The sequence below is a fragment of the Trifolium pratense genome, linkage group LG3 (genome assembly GCF_020283565.1).
Source record: "Trifolium pratense cultivar HEN17-A07 linkage group LG3, ARS_RC_1.1, whole genome shotgun sequence".
Taxonomy (NCBI): Eukaryota; Viridiplantae; Streptophyta; class Magnoliopsida; order Fabales; family Fabaceae; genus Trifolium; species Trifolium pratense.
The window spans coordinates 52,448,837-52,468,235 of record NC_060061.1 but is presented as its reverse complement, the minus strand read 5'-3'; the positions used below and the strand labels follow the sequence as shown (position 1 = coordinate 52,468,235).

The following is a 19,399-nucleotide window of genomic DNA, read 5'->3' as shown; positions in this document are numbered from 1 at the left end:
GCCCTTTTTGAGAGAATGTGAAGAAAACATTGAAGATGGAATACACGTAGTTGCATATGACATGCAAGGCAGAACGTTCAACATGACGTTCAAAATTTGGACTAAAAAGTTTTATGTCCTCACCGGATCTGGGTGGAAGAATTTCTTTAAACAACATTCTTTGCGAGCAAATCAAGATCATGTTAAAGTGTGGATGTTTCGTCATTCACAAACCAATAACATATGTTTTGCTCTTAGCATAAGAAGAGAGTGAACTTAAAATTAGGTATGCAATCTTCACATTCAATTTTTTATATATATAATATATTCGATTTCAATAATATGTAGCGCCGGACATCAACTTATTCATTTTTTTAAAGAGACATCAAATTTTTATTTTTATTTTATCACCAATTTTTTTTTTATTATTAGAATTTTTTATTTTTATTTTGCTTTCACTATAAGTTTAATCTAGTACGGGAGATCACAATTTATAATTAGATCACAATTTTTTATTTTTTATTTTGTTTTCACTATCAATTTACAATAGAGTTGAGAAACAAACTCAAGATTTCTAGCATACTACCTATATCTTTCACCATTAGATTATGTTTATTTTTTTTGGTACAATTAGATTATATTTAATGGAGATGAAGGAAAATTTTCACAAGTATTGTGGAGTTATATATATAATATATATGGTACTTACTTTCTGTTACAATCAACCAATTATTAGTAACAAACTCTTGATCTTTTATATGATTTTCTTTTTGTTTCAAAAAATCAATCAATTATTAGTAACAAACTTTTGATCTTTTATATGATTTTATTTGTTTCAAAAAAAAAAAAAAAAACTCTTAAAGAATTGATAACAATATGTTTTTGTTTTATACTTATTTTGATGCAACTTGATGTAAATTAAATTGTAACTTATTTTATTTTATCATGAGTTTTTTATTTTACTTAATTATAACTATATTTTTGTTTTTAATAAAAGAAACACTTAATTATGGCTTTTTTTAATGGTTCTGACTTTTTTTTTTGATGATATAATGGTTCTGACTTTTGAATAGTGTTAGTGTATACATAAACATAAAGAAGAAGGATACATTTGCAATTTGAGATTTTATTCTTTTGAACTTTTATTTTGATTGTCCTATCATGCAGGGAAGGGGTTCAGATTTGGTTGTTCCTGTTTTTGAGGCATTGACCGTTGTTGGACAGATTTGGATATGAAGTATTGGTGCAATTTTAGGGCAGGGTATTTAGTGAGTATTGTCTTTTAGGGTTTTATGTGGTGTTGATTATTTTTTTGTTTTTGTTTTAGATTTTTTGTTTTTTAGGATTTTTTGTTATTATTTAGTTTTAGTGGTTTGTTCCATTTACTTTCTAGTGATGTGGAATTCTTTATTCTTTGACCTTTTAATGTTTTTATCCCGTAGAACAGTGATTTTGTTCTTATTTTTGGATTTGTCTTATATGTTCAGATTAAGTAGTTAATTATATTTGTTTATTAAAAAAAAATATTCTATTTATAGCATTAATATTTGATCAAAAAAACAACAGACCTTTTTGTTTGTTGGTAGCACATGGTTGAGTTTGGTATGTGGGATCTATGAAACACCGACTCCGACACGGACACCGTGACACGACACGGACACGGACACCACGACACCGCTAATGTAAAAAATATAGGACACCGACACCGCTACATATTTATAAAACATATAAATTGAGAATAAAAATATATACATGTAAATCTAATTTGAGCAAATTATTTTTTTAAAAAAGTTTTAAAACAAGATATGATAGTATTTTACCTTTATTTATCCATCTACGATCGAAAAAACTAAAAATATCGTAATCAAAATGTAATTTCTTCAATCCCTAATTGATCAATATTGTTGTTTCTACACATCTTTAACTCTTGTAGATATGTCTAATATGTGCATAAGGAGAGTATAAGCAAAGAAAAATAAATTTTTTGGGTCACTTGTCTGACACGTGTCATACGAGTGTCTTACAGGTGTCGGACACCGATCAAAGGAGTGTCAAACTAAAGGAAAAATTGAATTTTTTTCGACACCGATATGAGCTATCCGACACGTGTCGGACGAGTGTCATAAGAGTATCGGATACCGACACGTGTCGGACATCGCGACACACCTAATCATAGAGGTGTCGGTGCTTCCTAGTGTGGGATATCCAGATATTGTTAGCCAACATGCTCCCATGATCGAGTTTATTATTACTACCGAAAAACCTATCTTTTGTGTTTTGCAACGAACCCAACCAATCAAATCATTACGATTACTATACATGTTATTCTTGCAAAAGTTCTCGGTACGATCAACTTCATGTACTATTGGTTTAGCCATGTCTAGTTTGAATTCATTATGAGCCTTAGCCAACTAAAAATCTATAATAACATATAACACATCAAAAATAAAAATAAATTATTAAAACACAAATAATAGTAGCAAAAAGGTTGGTTCCAAGGCTACCGGGAGATAGAATCCGATACTACGTAATATAATTTTCAAAAACTCAAATTTAACAATTGAAAAAGGTTAGAACTCCACATTACCTATTTTTTTGGAAGTATTCAGTGAATAAAGAGCATATTGATGGAAGAATTGTGTAATGGCTAGTTTTGCAATGTCTTTGTGTAATGAAACACAAAATTCGTATGATTTGATTCAGTAAAAAAAAGTATGATTTGCCAACATTATAATCTTTGATTTTATCTATCTTCCTCTTTAAGCTTCTATGTTTATTATTTTTTAACAAAGCTTCTGTCAATTTCAGTTTTTCTTGAATTATGAAAAATTGAGCTCTTCTAGAATTATTTTTTAACAATGTTGAATATCGATTGGCAGAAAAAAGAAAGAGAGTAGAGAGGTTTAATAATTTACAATATGTTAGTGGATTAAGCCATAGAAAAACGCGTAAGTTAATCAGAGAGGAAGATAGATAAAATTAAGAGCATTATTATTGATGAAAATTACAAATTAATTATATGAAAATTAAGTAAATAGATTGTTTTTTTTTGGTAAGCTAAGTAAATAGATATGATAGCCTTTAGATTTAAATTTAATTAATACTCATGATTTGATGTCAATCATACCTGGTGTCATTTGATCATATCCATATATAGGAGTTTGCTAATTTACTCTGACCTAAAATCATATAATAAATTATCGCAAAAAAAGAAAAGAAAAAAAATCATATAATAAATTATCAAAAGTCATTAGGATTAGTCTGATGGTTAGGAGTTTTGGTAGTATGTTATAGGTCAGAGGTTTTGGTAGTATGTTATGTTATAAGTCATGGATTCGATCCCCAGTTCATCGTAAAAAAATTGAAGTAAATTAGCAAATCTACTCTTGCTATGTATTGACTAAAAAATTAATTTTATCTACTAAATTAAAATATGTTACATAAATGATAAAATATCCATCAAACATATCCACTAGAGCTGTAAAAAGGGCCTTAAGGGGCCGGCCCTTTAAGGGGCGGACCCACTTATTCCTGATTATTAATTTTATTTAAATTTTAAACAATTTTTCTAGTGTCGTGAACTTATTCTCGTTTTCTTCAATCAGCACTGTCCACGATCGGCACCCTAAAAAAACTGTGTTTAAAATTTAAATAAAATTAATAATCAAGCATAAGTGGGTCCGCTCCTTAAAGGGTCGGCCCCTTAAGGCCCTTTTTACAGCTCTAATATCCACTAGGCATGGTATCCATTGGCAGAGAGGTTCTAACATGGACAAGTGCACCATATGGCGGATGGTGCACAAGTTAGTGATTCTATTATAACGAATATACGAATTTTACAAAATTTATCGTTGGATTGAAAGTTTATATCATATAGATCATTCATAAAAAAACTTAAAAATATTAAAAATCATTTGATATGTTATTGAGACACACAAAGATTAATGGTATTTAATAAAAATTTATAAACCGTTAATTTTGACGGGTCTCAAAATAACATATCAAATGATTTACAATTTTTTCAAAAAAAATTATGGATGATATATATGATATAAACTTTCAATCTAACGGTGGATTTTGTAAAATTCGTATTAGTTTAATTAAATCGCAAACTTGTGCACCATTCACCATATGGTGCAGTTGTGCATATTAGCCAAAGCCCCATTGGCAAGGATATATTATTATTCTTTTGACAGAAGCAAGGATATATTATCATGGCTTAGCATATGTGTGTAATACTTGACTCATATATTGCTCTCTACAAAATCTCTTTTGCTGCATTGTTCTTATGTCTGCACATACACAAAGCCACAACACATAATCCAGCAAAGAATCATATCACCGCAAGTGAAAAGTTAGTTGTCTTTTTTCATAGAAAATCTAACATTAACATGGACAAAATTTGACATTTGAAAAAATAAAATTAAGAGAAAACAAATAAAATGGCAACAGTAAAAGCATTCATGCTAATGTACCAAAAAAAAAAAAAAAGCATTCGTGCAAATTTGAAGAAGTATTTATCCTATAGTGTGCTAGTTTGGTATCCATTTGTTTTTGGTAAAACTCAAGATGTTAAATATATATTTTATATTTTTAAATCATATATAATATTTTTAAATATATAATATTTTATGGTTTAAGAGTCAATCAATTGAACCGGGGTTCGATCGGATCGAATTATTCTTTTATTAAATATATATTTTATATTTTTAAATCATATATAATAATCTAAACCGGATTGGACCGACCAGTTGGACCATACAACACACGTCCATTTTTTATTTTACAATAACACACGTCCATTTTAAATCGGGTAAGAATCTCCTTCCTTTTTAACACATTAATTTTCTTTCCTTTTTAAACACATTAATTTTCTTTATATAGTAGAATAATTAGTTTATAAAAAAATCACATCACATATTTGGAGGAATTTTGCAACAAGTGGGTGACAAGAAAAGAAACTCAGGGAACGCAGGCAAAAGAAGAAACTAAACAAGTTAGTTTTCTTTTATTTTCTTATTTGCCTTAATAGTTTATTTTTCGTTTTCATCAATTGTTTTTGTTTTAGGCAATGGTTAGTGATGTAAATTGCACTTTGATGAAATTATATACAAACTATAGTAGCTTTTGATAATTTTAGTGTATGTATTTGGTCATAGTGGTGGTTGATGGTGGTTAGGAAGATGGTTATAGAGTAGTAGTCGGCATTCGGCAACCATTGTTGGTGACATATGTTAGTTTTAAACCAAAAACATAAATTATAAAACTGTTTTTTTTTTATAGAGTTATTTTTTTGGTTTTGAAATTTATTAAAAACTGTTTTAAAATTAAATAAAAAATTCAACTCAACTCCAATTTTTTTGGGTCCTAGATGAAGTGATAATCTAAAGAAATTGAACTCACATAACTGCGAAATCCTGGGCGGGTCACGACGTCTGGCCTAATAATTTCAGCATTTTTGCCGTTGGTCTATGACTTATGAGACCAACTCAACTCCATTTTACTCTAACATATTTTGATTTTAAAATTGACTTTGAAAACCATAAACTTACAACCCCAAACAGGTCCTAAAGTTATTGAAGGTTTTTATCTCCATCAATTCATGAAGCGCACAACTTTTTTAATTTTGGGGAAATCTTTTATAGTTTTTTTTTTTTTTTTGGTACAAGAAATCTTTTGTATTTTAATTAATTCATATATTTGTATTTCAAATCTTTGTATTTTTTAAACAATCAAGTCCCTTTTTTTAAGGGAGTAGAATTCTAATTGAATCAATCAAAGATATTTTTGTATATAATCTAAAATAATAATTATAATGATAATAATTGTGCCAACTATTAATTTTACAATTTTATAGATTTAAAAAGAGAAAGAATTGATACTTCATCAATTGATTATGAATTTTTCTAAGCTGATGTGTTAGTCTCACCCTTTTCCTTCATTTTTCCATGACCATTAAAATTTATTACACATTAATTATTTATCTTGCTTTTGATAAAAATAGTTGAGACGATGGACAAATTCACTCAAAACATAATTATTTTGATATTTTGTATTAACATAGTTGTACCTTAAATTTTTTAAAAATGTCGATAAATTTACATGTATATATACATCTCATATCTTTGACAACTTGAAATTTTTTATTAGTGGTTAGTTTATTTGAGGAATGATGAATTTGCTACTTCAAAGATTGATCTCTGAATCTCCTTAATACGTTTTGTATCCCAACTCATATAATTTATATTAAACCTTTGAAAATTTGACATCTCTATATAATTACTTAAAACATAAAATACTTTTATATTACCATTGTGAATAGTAGTTATTGAATGGTATATTTTGAGTATTGTATGAACTTTCATCTATATTTTTGTTCAATCCATCCTTTGCTTGCATGATAAGTTACAATTTTCTTGCTTCCATTTAATTTTGTGTACATTCTCTTTTTGAGTAATTATCTTTACCTTTCATTTGTCTTGTTGCTAGCTACCTCTTATTTTCTTGCATGCAAGATAAGATGTTATGAAGACATGATTCTATGTTTTGTTCACAGAAAATGGGTCGCGGAAGAATATCAATGGAACTCATTCAAAGGGAAAAATCAAGAAAGATAACATTTCAAAAGAGAAAGAGTGGATTACTAAAAAAAGTGAATGAATTTGCCATTCTTTGTGATGTTGATGTTTGTGTAATTCTCTATGCTCCCAATTTTGAAGGTCAAGGATATGCTGAACCTGAAACATGGCCTAAAGAAAAAAGAGACGTACAAAAAATTCTTCAAAAGTACTACAACACAACAATGGATCGGCGTCATAAGATCTATGATGTTCAAGAGTATTTCAAAGAAAGGATGAAAAAAGTCGAATTTGACATTTCCAAAGTGCGCAAAGAGATGTTAAAGATTATGTATCCAACTTGGGATGAATCTTTCGACACTCTTAGAGAGGAACAAATGAGGTCATTTGCTAGCATATTGGATGCTAAGCTTGAGGCTTGTAATCAAAAGATGAATATGCTCAAAGGAGATGTTAAAGGAAAAACAATAGCTCATGAATCATACAAGGTTGATAAACCTAATACTTCCTATTTGACATCAACTCCAAATAGCTACATCAATCTCATGCAAAACAACATGTCTCAAGCACAAATTTACCCTCCAATGATGAATATTGGTGACAAAAACCCCTTAGGGTTTTGGCCACTTCAATTGGGACAAAGCTCTCAACCTTCTTCTTCGACACTTTCGAGTGCACAAGGTTCCTACCAAGTGGAGTCTGATGAGGGTAGATATACACAATCTTACCCCGGCAAGCAAGTCGATAATAATTGGGCTAAATGGGTCAGTCATGTTGATCCTAATATTTTCTTGGATCCGAAAACCGATACGCAAAAGAAGGATGAAGCTGAAAATGGTGAAAATTTATCACCATACTCTAATATTTACAATGGAAATCCAATGACAATGCAATCATATCCTATTGGTATGCATACTCTTCCTTTCCAAAATCTTCCAAACCTACCACCACAAGGATATCAACTTAATGGATTCTATGATATGGATATGCTTCAAGCTCATATGTTCAACAACTACATGGATGGAAGGAAGTAGCCCATAATAATTTAAACATTCATGCTAGCTTCTTATTTTAAGATCGTTGAATTTGGTTTTAGTTATTCTAGACTTGAATTTTATTTGTTTATTTAGATTATTGAATGAATTAATATGAATTTCTTTTGTTGGCGGTTTTTAAGTGGAACAGTAACTTGGTGGTGAATTATTTATTACATGCTTTCTTTGGACTGAAAATTGAATGTCTATTACCTTATTATAGATTATAGACTAGATATACTTATTTTCTTAGTTTTTCATCATGTAGCTTTGATTTTTCAGATTGAACTAAATATACTCTTTCCGTCTCATAGTAAAAATGGTAACGAAAGTAGATGTATTTAATGTAAATTTTAGACTAAATACATTAAAAAAATTATTAACCTATTTTTACTTATATTTTGAGACGTAAAGAGTATTTCTAAGATGATTAAACTCACCGCTATAAACTTAAGATGCACTAATTCTGGAACCATTCGAACCAAGTCAACACCTTAAATCCATGAATCCAAGAAATAATAACTTTTGTTATGGTAAACTTGAAAAAACAATAACGTTTTTGCAATTTTAATGCTACTACCAATTTTCTTAGTTTTTATGTTTTAATCACTATTTCAATATAAAATTACAATCTTTGTACACTTAAGTGCCTTGAGGTCACATGTTAGCTTTTCCCTCTTTATAATTGGCATTTGGAATGATAAAAACAAAATGGTTAATTTTTTTTACTTAAAAAACAAAATGGGTTGAATATGTTTTTTGTCGTTATAAAATGGGGACCTTCTAAATTTAGTTTTTGTTTAATTTTTATTATAATTTTAGGTCCTATAAAAAATTTCTTGCACATAATTTTAGTATATTTATTTAATTGTCATTACTCTTAAGTTTTTGAATGATTTTTTTTATAGACATATTTAAAATATCATATAAAGATTATTTACTAAAATTTAGAATTATTCTAACACGAAACTTTCCTGGAAATACTAATTTGACTATTGACGATCAATTTAGCGGACATCAAGATGAGAGGGCAAATGGAGAACACTAGTGAACTTGCATGGTTATTTCCATCAAAATACCTTGAAACTTCTTTTGGTGACTTTGTGTGGTTTACTCCCTCATTGCTGTCATATTCAATGTGACCTTTTTTTCTTTTTTGAAGGAATCATTCAGTGTTATCTTAACATATCCAATTAATTTATTATATGTTAAAAAAATTCTAAATTTTAGTAAATAAATTTATATTGTTTGCAAGATTTTTTTTATAGTAACTAAAAATATAATAAAAATTAAGGAAAGACTAAACTCAGAAAGTCCCTATTTTATAGCGACCAAAAATATATTTAACATTTTTTTAATATTAATTCCAAATACCAATGATAAATAAACCCATATAAAATTACTACCTCAGGTCTTAAATATACGATTTTATCATTGATTCACTTTTTTTCTCTCTTCGTAATTATATTTTTCTCTTTAAGATTTTTCAACCATTAATGAGAGATAACATGAGAGAAAAAATTAATAAATCCCAGAAGATCACATTTATCATATACATTGAATTATCCCCTTTTTTTTTTTGTAAGGATTGAATTATCCCTTTATCATAACATAAACCTTCAATTGAAAGCAAATGAATACAATTCTTATTCCCACTTGTAGAATACATTTATTCAATACACTATTTCTGTTGAACAACTAATCCATAAGAATTGTAAGAAAAACTGAAAGAAGCAAGAGTTGACTTCTATACAACTTTCCTTGTAAACCAATTCATACTCTCAGAATGGCAAGTGTTGTTGCAGAAGCATTCCTATCAGCTTTTGTAGAAGTGTTGCTGGAAAAGATAATTTCGACCGAGTTTGTGAACTACTTTCGGAGCAAGAAACTTGATGTTTCACTCTTGGAAAAGCTAAAATTAACATTGTTGAGTCTTCAAGCTGTACTAAATGATGCTGAGGAGAAACAAATCACCAATCCTTCTGTCAAGCAATGGCTTGATAACCTGCGAGATGTCATCTTTGAAGCTGATGATTTATTAGACAAAATCAATACTGAGGCATTAAGAAGCAAAGTGAATAAGGTAAGGAACATGAACATCCTTTCCTCTAGTTTCAAACAGTCTTATGGATTGATCAATTTCGATATTCAAAGATTGTTCGAACGATTAGAACAGTTTGCACGGAAAGGACACTTACTTGGACTGAAAGAAGGTGCTTCTTGCGGTGTTTGGAATGGAACTCCTACAAGTTCTGTGGTAGATGAATCTGCTATTTATGGCAGAGATGGTGACAGAAAAAAACTTAAAGAATTTTTGCTGCGTACTAGTGATGATGGCGACAAAATAGGAGTGATTTCCATTGTGGGAATGGGAGGGGTGGGTAAAACGACTCTTGCTAAACTTCTTTACAATGATCCAGAAGTAAAGGAGAAATTTGATTTAAAAGGGTGGGCATATATCTCAAAAGATTTTGATATTGTCCGAGTCACTAAAACCCTTCTTGAATCTGTAACTTTTAAAACAATTGATACCGATAACTTGAATACCATGCATTCTGAATTTGTAGCATCAAAAAGAACTGATACTAGTGACTTGAATACTCTACAAGTGCAATTGCAGCAAAGTTTATGCCATAAGATTTTTTTGCTAGTATTGGATGACATGTGGGATGGAAGCTATGTGGATTGGAACAATCTCAAGGACATCTTTAATGCTGGGAAAATGGGAAGTAAGATCATCATCACAACACGAGATGAAAGAGTTGCACTATTTACCCACACATTTCTTCCTATCCACTATTTGACACCCCTGCAAAGTGATGAATGTTGGTCTTTACTTTCAAAACATGCATTTGGAGCAAGTAACTACAAGCTTCGGTCCAATCTACAAGTAGTTGGGAAAGAAATTGCCAAAAAATGTGATGGTTTACCATTAGCCGCAGTAGCACTTGGGGGTCTTCTCCGCACCAAACTGTCACGAGATGACTGGAATGATGTACTAAGAAGTAACATTTGGAATTTGCCAAATGTTGGGGTGCAGCCGACTCTTTTATCTAGCTATCATTATCTTCCGGCTCCTTTAAAAAGATGCTTTGCTTATTGTTCAATTTTTCCAAAGAAATCCATCTTGCAAAAAAACATGGTAGTTCAGTTGTGGATTGCAGAAGGCTTAGTACATAAGTCCAAAAGACAGAAGAGTTGGGAAAAAGTAGGAGAAGAATACTTTGATGAACTAGTGTCAAGGTCACTGATAAGTAGGCGGTATGTTGATGGAGAAGAATGGTATGAAATGCATGATCTCATAAATGATTTAGCTACAATGGTTTCATCTCCGTATTGTATGAAGTTAGACGAACATGAACTAAATGATAAGGTACGTCATTTGTCATACAATAGAAGGAAATATGACTCGTACAAAAAATTTGATAAATTATATGGACTTAAAGGTCTACGTACCTTCTTGGCCTTGCCATTACAAGAACCGGAGGGGTTACTCTATTCCATATCGGACAGGGTAGTACATGATTTGTTGCCTTCAATGAAACAGTTGCGCGTGTTGTCGTTGTCAAATTACAGGAGTATCACCGAGTTGCCCAACTCTATGGGAAATTTGATATGTCTGCGATACTTAAATCTTTCTAACACTGATATTGAAAGGCTTCCATCTGTAACATGCAACCTCTACAATCTGCAGACCTTGTTGTTGTTTGGTTGTCGGTGTCTCATTGAATTGCCCGAGCACATGGGAAAATTGGTTAATCTACGCCACCTTGACATCAGAGGTACACAACTGAAGGAGATTCCAGTACAAATAGTCAGACTACAAAATCTTCAAACTTTGTCTGATTTTGCAATTAGCAATCATCGTAATGGATTGAAGGCTATAGAGTTGGAAAAATTACCCCATCTAAAGGGAAACCTTTCCATTTCAAAGCTACAAAATATTACCGATCCCTTTGATGCATTTGAAGCAAATTTGAAGATGAAAGAACAAATTGACAACTTGGAACTGCAGTGGACTCCACATGACAGCAACGGCTCTACTAGTCGATGTTCACAAATTGAAGCTCTTGTACTTGAACAACTTCAACCCTCAACAAATTTGAAGAATCTCACCATCAAAGGTTATGGTGGAACAAGCTTTCCGATTTGGTTGGGTGATTCATTATTTAGCAACATGGTGTATTTGAGCATAAGCGGTTGTGATCATTGTTCATTGCTTCCACCGCTTGGACAATTACATGGTTTGAAAAAACTCAGTATTGCTAGTATGAAATCAGTAAAGAGCATTGGTTCTGAATTCTATGGAAGTAATAGTTGTCTTTCATTTCAACCATTTCCTTCCTTGGAGACTCTAGACTTTGACGAGATGCCCAACTGGGAGGAATGGAACTTGATTGGAGGTGAAGCAATAGAGTTTCCTAGACTAAGAAATCTGTCAATGGAAGCATGTCCTAAACTCAAAGGAAATATGCCTCGCAACCTTCTTTCGTTAACAGCACTTGAGTTAAGGGCGTGTGATCTGCTTCTGGAGTCAAGGCGATCAGATGATCAAATCATCCAATCAATATGGTCTCCTCTTAATTCTCTTCGGCAATTGACCTTAGTCGGCTTTCCTTCTCTATTATCTTTTCCAAGAGACGGTCTACCCAAAACCTTACAAGCTCTCACTATTCATGATTGTGAGAATCTAGAATTCCTTCCCTGTGAATCCTTGCACAATTACTCATCACTTGAGGACATAACAATATTTTATAGTTGTAACTCAATGACATCTTTTACCTTGGGCTCTCTCCCTGTCTTAAAAAATCTTCATCTATCCGGTTGTAAAAATCTTAAATCAGTTTTCATTGCAGCAGAAGATGCTTCAGAAAGTCTCTCGTTTATTCAAAGTATCACAATATGGCATTGTGATGAACTGGAATCATTTTCCCTTGGTGGTTCGTCCGCTCCTAACCTCATCCGTTTCGAGGTGTGTTGGTGTAAGAAGCTTCATTCACTTCCAGAACCAATTAACACCTTCCCTTACTTACAGGAATTAAGAATAGTTGACCTTCCAAATCTACAACTTTTTGCCAAAGAGGGTTTGCCTATCAATTTAGGAGAACTGACTGTTGGAGGGATTTTGTGCAATACAGAGATTACTAAGTGGGGTTTGGAACGTCTCACTTGTCTCTCCGAGTTGCACATTTGGGGTGATGACATCATGAACGCGTTGGTGAAAATGGAAATTCCATTGCTACCTGCTTCTGTCATTTCCTTATACATCTCTTTACTATATGACATTAAATGCTTTGATGGAAAGTGGCTTCGCCATCTCACCTCTCTCCAAAACCTTGAGTTTTCATTCTGTGACAACCTCAAGTCGTTGCCAGAACAAGGATTGCCTTCCTCTCTCTCTGTACTCGGTATCTCGCACTGTAAATTACTTGAAGCCAGTTTGCGAAAGAAGCGAGGGAAAGAGTGGCGCAAGATTGCTCTTATTCCCTGCATAGTTATCAACAACAAAATAATCACATGAGTGTCTAGGTAGGAACATTTTTTATCAATACTCATTTTGAAATGTTTATATCATAGGTAGGAACATATTTGCTTTATGATTTGGCTTCAGGTTTAAGTAATGTGTTGTGCTGTGTCACTTGAATATGTGAAGTCTGATTGACTATGTGCTCTATGATTTTGCTATCTTAGTTTAATAAAATTAGGCTACCATTGTGTAAGTGAGACAATAAATTTTGACCAAACCATTTTCAACAATCCCTCTATTATAAGTGCATGTTTGGATTCACTTTTGTAAGAGGTAAAAGTGATTCTACACACATAAAAATGATTTTACATGTTTTTCTATTTACGAGTAAAACTGATTTTGCTTCAAGAATGAATTCTAAACTTAAATTACATTTGAAATTTTTTAGTTAGACTATTTCATCTTTGTGGTACTGGTGTCATTGGTTGATAGGAGACACTGGACTCAATGATGCATACCGAGTTTTGGAAGACAAAGCAAAAGATAGTCAGTTCTATAGCCTCAAGTTCCAAGAACTGGGTTTTCAACACTGAATGAAAGAAGAAATATGAAAAAAACAGTATGTTAGGGAAAGCAACTGGTGTTTTCTGGCAGAATCTACTTGTAAATGGAGTTTCAAACCACACGACAACTTCATAAAAATGATTTAGAACTTGTAATAAAAACGTTTAGCGATAATTTCGGTGTATTATTCACTATACAATTAAGGTACATTATATACAGCAGAAGACCTTGCTGTCAAGTTTTAAAATAGGAGGTAGAAAAGGAATAAATTCATAAACATACACTATTAATCAGCTAATTTCTCCAAATAATTACAAGTATACAGCTAATTTCTCCATAAGTTTTGGAATAAACATAATCCCAAGATTTCAGAATCATTCAAATTGAATCCAACAGAACTTAACTGTGTTTTTTATTATTTTCTGAAGCGCTCAATTTTGGTTCCAAAGACATTGTTGCAGGGATATCCGCTTCACTGAGCTTCACGATAGCCATTTAAGAAACTGACAAGATCCTCCGGAATGATTTCAAACTTATACTTGAGATGCTATTACTGCAATCTAGCACTAGCACTAGCATAGCTTCAACTGCAATGACCCTCAAATCCTTTGCCTGAGATTCATAAAGGCTAACTAAAAAAAACCATAAAGATGTCATGAAATTTCAAATGACTGATAAATCAAATATGGAAGGTTAATATATAACCCCAAAACGTAGTTTATATGTAGAAAGCAATAAATTCATGAATATGCACTTTTTAAGTCTGTTGCATATCATAATTAGAACTTCCTAAATGAACAAAACAGGCGAGAAACATAACCATACTCACAGCGGGAGTGGATAAGCCAATAACGGCCATGGATGTTACTGAGAGCTTTAAATTCACTCTCCATTTCCATAGCCGAGGCACTTCAATGATGTTGTTACATGAACACCACTGCAGCTAATATTTCCGTTCAAATTCTCCGAGATACAAAAGGTGAATGAATCTATTGCCTATTCAATAGAGGGAGGAACAAAAAAGAAAGCTAGAAATTTAAAATCTAACTCCTAAACATTTCTTTCTCATTTAATTTGAATCTTACCAACTATTTTTCCATTTCTCTATCACACAAAACTGGAAAAAATGCCAATTAAACAATTGTACAATACCAACTCAACAAAGAAAGTTTAATTTAGTGATAGAAATTAATTGAGACCAACATATCTCTGTTTAATATTGTAAGAAACTATTAGTGTTTATTTTTCTGAGAGATTAACTTAGGTCTCAATTTTTTTCCCATGACCAAATTGAGTTTTCAGTTCCTATACAAAATTATGAATTTAAAAAATATCTTCAATTTTAAAGAACTACAACTTTGAGGGGAAATTTTAATAGATAAGAGTTTCAATAACAATAACCGATCAATTACAACGAAGAGGAAAAAGAAGCTATGGAACTAGACAAAAAGTTCTTGCTGACAAAACACCAAGTACAAGCGGCTCTATTCCAATAAATAAAAATAAAAACCAATAGATTAGGGAATAAAAGAGGAACATGGCAAAATTGTGTTGTTTATGTGGCATGTGATGCATTGCATACTACTGCAATGAAAAAAGTTGAGCTGGCCAGCTGCGTCTCCGACCATCGGGAGCAACACCAGTAGCTTCCATGGAAATGTCGATAGTACGATGCTCAGTAGAACGGACAATGCTGATACGCAAATCAATCTTCACGGCAGGGTAGCCTTCAGTGCCAACCGTTTCCGAATTTATCCCGTTTTCTTTGCCTAATCCAATGGCAATCGGTTCCCGAAAGGTTAATATTGTCTGTGACCAATGTGTTTTCAGAGTGTACGGGGATGTTGACAGCACAGTTGGTGTTTCCTGGCAGAATCTAGTTGTAAATCCAGTATCAAACCATAAGACAACTCCATAGCACAAGCAGCATGTTTTAGAATTCAAATGTGTTTTTTCATCTTCTGAAGCACTCAATTTTGGTTCCAAAGAAGCTGTTGCAGTGAAATCCACTTCATGGGGCTTCATGGTAGCCAAGTCAAAGGTCTGGTAGGAATAAAAAAACAATTTTAGCATAGTTATAGTTAATATATATACTGCTAAAACCAAAAATAAGAAACTTGCGAGATCCTCAGAACGATTGCAAATATACAGTTAGTTACTAAAAAGGAATAGAGAATTCACTAATATATAATGCCGTGTAAGATTCACATTACATAACATGCACAAACCTGAAGAATAGTAGAACCGGTAACTAAATCTTGATGGTCTATGACATCAACTATAGGATATCGGGCAGCATCTGTGACAAGCTCCTCCCCAATGCAAGACATGTCAAAATCACACACATTCTCCCAAAATGGAAGACTTGTACCTCCTTTTCCAAATCCTGCAACAAACTATAGTAGAAAAACTGGAATAAATAATATAATATATAACGCACGTATAAAAACATAAGAGCACATAATCCCAGAACAAATTATAGTGAAAATCAGTGTTATCAATCCCAGGTAACATAGCATAGTGGCGGACCTTAAAAACACAATACCTAGATAGCAGATAGCTGCTATTTCTAATTTTTTTATAAAGCGCCACTCCGCTACACAACTGTCAACTATAGTGCACTTATTAAAAACTCTGGTAAAAATAAAATAGTTCTGTTCTGGGTGGAATGATGGCAGAGGGAGGGACTCACAATAGTTGCTGTGTCGGGAAGAATAGCACCCCCAGGCTTCAAATACCGGTCACGTGCATAAAGCACTGAACCAAGCATGGATTCATACAGCAAGCAATACCCCATCCATTCACTTAACAATACATCAACACTGTGAGGTTGAATTTCAACAATTTTGTCAATTTCTTCAACCATGCCATTAACCACTTCTACAACTCCTTTGTTGTTGCCATTGACTCTAGTTTCGCTTTTACTCAGCAAGAGACCATTATTTTTTGCAACCTGGATTAAAATTTGAAGGAAAACAAAAGTGAGCATGGAACTAGACATGTAGTTGAAAAGTTACTATAGAAGCTATCGAGCAGGAAATATATATACCTGAGTTGCCACTGCTGCCATCTTGGCACTAGCCTCAATTGCAATGACCCTTGAAGCCCCTGCTTGAGCTGAAAAAAGGCTAAAAGAAGGAAATATAAACATGTCAGAAAAGTTCAAAAGATTGAGCAAATCAAATATAGAATGTGTGAACATGTAGCCCCAAAACATGAATATGAACTTTCATAACATTGTTGTATTTCATAATCATTACTCCCTAAAATCAATGAACACAAGAAACTTATACAGGAACCTATAAATTTGATTTTGTATATGAAAACAGGATTACTGGCTTCTGTTACCACCATGCAGTAACTAAAAACAGGACCAGGGTTAGAGTTAGTTAGACAGTTGTTTTCCTTTTTATTTCTTAATAAAACATGTGGTGCTGCAAACGATCGGTAGTGGACGGGCTGCCAACATAGTTATATGCCTTCGTCTACAGTGATGCTTTTGCACCACATTAGCCTTTCATCAACAAACAAAAAAGTCAGACAGTTGTCGATTTAGCTAGTTACAGCTAGAATCTATAAGGGGATGGGTGGTTGGGTTAGTACTGGGGTTTAAATAGAAGGAGCGAGATAGAAGAAAGACATTCAATAAATAACAGAACTGAGCTAAAGCCCTACTGTTAGGGGAATCCCTAGGAATTGAATTTTTTTTCTACTATACTCAGTATTTTCTACTAAATAATTATATTATTTTTTCCTACTATACTCGGTATTTTTTTTCCTACTAAATTATAAGAAGAGAGCATAATCTAATGAGGCTATAAATTAGAGACCGTTAATTGAACTAAGATTTCACAAAAGTCAAGTATGATTCTCACCTGAGGATGCCAGTTCCACAACCTACATCCATAACCACAGCGCCATTTAGCAGAGAGGGATTCTTCAAAATTGCTTGGCCATAAGCGTCCATTCTAGCCTAAATAAGAATAGCTGTGACTTTAATAAATCGATAATAATTTGTTCAAAAAGCTTCAAATTTTTTTAGTTATGCACCATTTTATAAAACCTGAAACCAAAAAAAAAAAAGAGTACATTGTATACCTTATCACTTAACATCTCTCGATGAATGCCAAATGAACTGTAAGATCCAAAATAACTTTCATTGACCTTCCTAATATGTGTTACAATGTGATTCTGAGGATTACCCGTCAAAGACCCTTCTTCTGGATCCTTATCAATTGACGAAATACATCCTCTTGAGTCCTTCCCATTAACAAGTTCCTTATCTGAAGAGCTAGGCAAACTTGAATGGTCATCTGAAACAGAAGCTGTCTCATTGACTACCAATTTTTTCACTGCATCTTGATCATCACCGTAAATTGCATTCTTCAAATCCCTCACAAGATCTTCATCCATGACTGAACTTTGTTCATCTTCACCTTCTTCAAATTCACCAAAGTTGTACAGTAATGAATCATCTTGCATGAAAGGTTTTAGATATCTATCATCATCCCACAAAGGCTTAATACTATTGAAGTCAGTTACATCATGCAAGTGATTCTGCAAATCATGTTTGGACTGACAAGCTAACCCACAACTCCAACATCTGCTCTCCGCCACCTGGTTGAAAAAAGCAGAACAAACCAACTTAACAAGATGTACATGCAAAGTCACAAACTTCCAGTCAATTGAAATTTCCTATATAGTACTTGGTATACAACATTATTAACATACAAAAAAATGTTCACCAGCTGAAAATAAACATGTTTTTAGCCTCAAACGATTATTGCGGAACTCACTTTTACGTGAATGTAACCATACATAAATTATTTTACATTCAACTTTCTATATTCAAAATCAATTTTCACCACCTACAACCACACACACACACACTTCATATATTAACTCATGAAATCCTTAAATTGATAAAGCACAGAATTACAAACATAAAAACCCTAATTTTCATTCTTAGTGCTTATTATGCCTACAACTCCATTTCTATTGATTCAATTTCCACAATCACCAAAATCCCAACATCAAAATACATTAAAAATTCAGTTTTTTTTCTTTACTTCATTTTCTCTTGCATGCAATTTCTCGTCAGCTAAACATCAAAGCACAAAACAACCAACATAAAATCTCTAAATTTTCCTGCTAAGTATTCAATTCCATTTCAATTGACTCAATTTCCTCAATCCCCAAAATCCCAACATCAAAATACTTAAAAAAATTCAGTTTTTTATTTCCTTTCTTTCATTTTCTCTTACTTTCTCGCAATTTCTCAATTGATAAACATAAAAAACAACTAAAAAAAGTGTGATTTAGTGAATTGTTACCTGAAAACGAATGTAATTGATGAGCTTGAAGGAAGCATAGAAATCCAATTGAAGAGAATTTGTAACAGCATGAAAATCAAAGTGGTGAATTGAAGAACAATGTTGGAACAAAGAAGTGGAAGAAGTGAAATTGGAATCACAGAAAAGACAGATGAATTCAGAATCTCCTTCATCTCCTTCCCAATCATCCCATACTTCTTCTTCTACTTCTTCGTCATCGTCTTCTTCTTCTTCTTCTACTTTGTACGGTGATTTTAGTTCTTTTTCGTTTTGGTTAGTTTTGGAAGGCATGGTTGAGTGAGCTTTGGAAGTGTGAAAAAAGCTTAAACCCTTTAGAAACCCTAAAAATTGAAACCTATATATGTCATCAAAGTTTGGTGTTGTCTTCTTTGAATAATGCTAGCAACACACTCTCTTAACAAACACACTCTAACACACTCTCTT

General features: G+C 32.5%; 3 protein-coding genes across 3 annotated transcripts; 2 read left to right on the top strand and 1 right to left on the bottom strand.

Annotated features, from left to right (window-relative positions):
• The first annotated feature begins 6,538 nt into the window (after positions 1–6,538).
• On the top strand, positions 6,539–7,591 carry LOC123913303 (MADS-box protein FBP24-like). Its single transcript, XM_045964001.1, has one exon. It carries the CDS (start codon positions 6,539–6,541, stop codon positions 7,589–7,591), a length of 1,053 nt encoding a protein of 350 aa, XP_045819957.1.
• Positions 7,592–9,292: 1,701 nt separating this feature from the next.
• Positions 9,293–13,342, top strand: LOC123913301 (putative disease resistance RPP13-like protein 1). The gene has a single exon (XM_045963999.1). It carries the CDS (start codon positions 9,378–9,380, stop codon positions 13,110–13,112), a length of 3,735 nt encoding a protein of 1,244 aa, XP_045819955.1. The 5' UTR covers positions 9,293–9,377; the 3' UTR covers positions 13,113–13,342.
• Positions 13,343–14,692: 1,350 nt separating this feature from the next.
• LOC123913302 (probable protein arginine N-methyltransferase 3) lies at positions 14,693–19,340 on the bottom strand. The gene is made up of 7 exons (XM_045964000.1): positions 18,956–19,340; positions 17,721–18,239; positions 17,498–17,595; positions 16,672–16,750; positions 16,315–16,575; positions 15,851–16,018; positions 14,693–15,665 (listed from the first exon to the last, which is right to left on the bottom strand). The coding sequence occupies exons 1-7, from the start codon at positions 19,244–19,246 to the stop codon at positions 15,204–15,206; spliced, it is 1,878 nt and encodes a 625-aa protein (XP_045819956.1). The 5' UTR covers positions 19,247–19,340; the 3' UTR covers positions 14,693–15,203.
• Between the last annotated feature and the right edge of the window lie 59 nt (positions 19,341–19,399).

Coding starts and splice junctions, on each gene's coding strand:
- LOC123913303 (XM_045964001.1), top strand. CDS start 6,539: ATGGGTCGCGGAAGAATATCAATGGAACTCATTCAAAGGGAAAAATCA.
- LOC123913301 (XM_045963999.1), top strand. CDS start 9,378: ATGGCAAGTGTTGTTGCAGAAGCATTCCTATCAGCTTTTGTAGAAGTG.
- LOC123913302 (XM_045964000.1), bottom strand. CDS start 19,246: ATGCCTTCCAAAACTAACCAAAACGAAAAAGAACTAAAATCACCGTAC. Junction 17,596..17,720: donor GAGAGATGTTAAGTGATAAG/GTATACAATGTA, acceptor ATTCTTATTTAG/GCTAGAATGGACGCTTATGG. Junction 15,666..15,850: donor CCGGTTCTACTATTCTTCAG/GTTTGTGCATGT, acceptor TATTCCTACCAG/ACCTTTGACTTGGCTACCAT.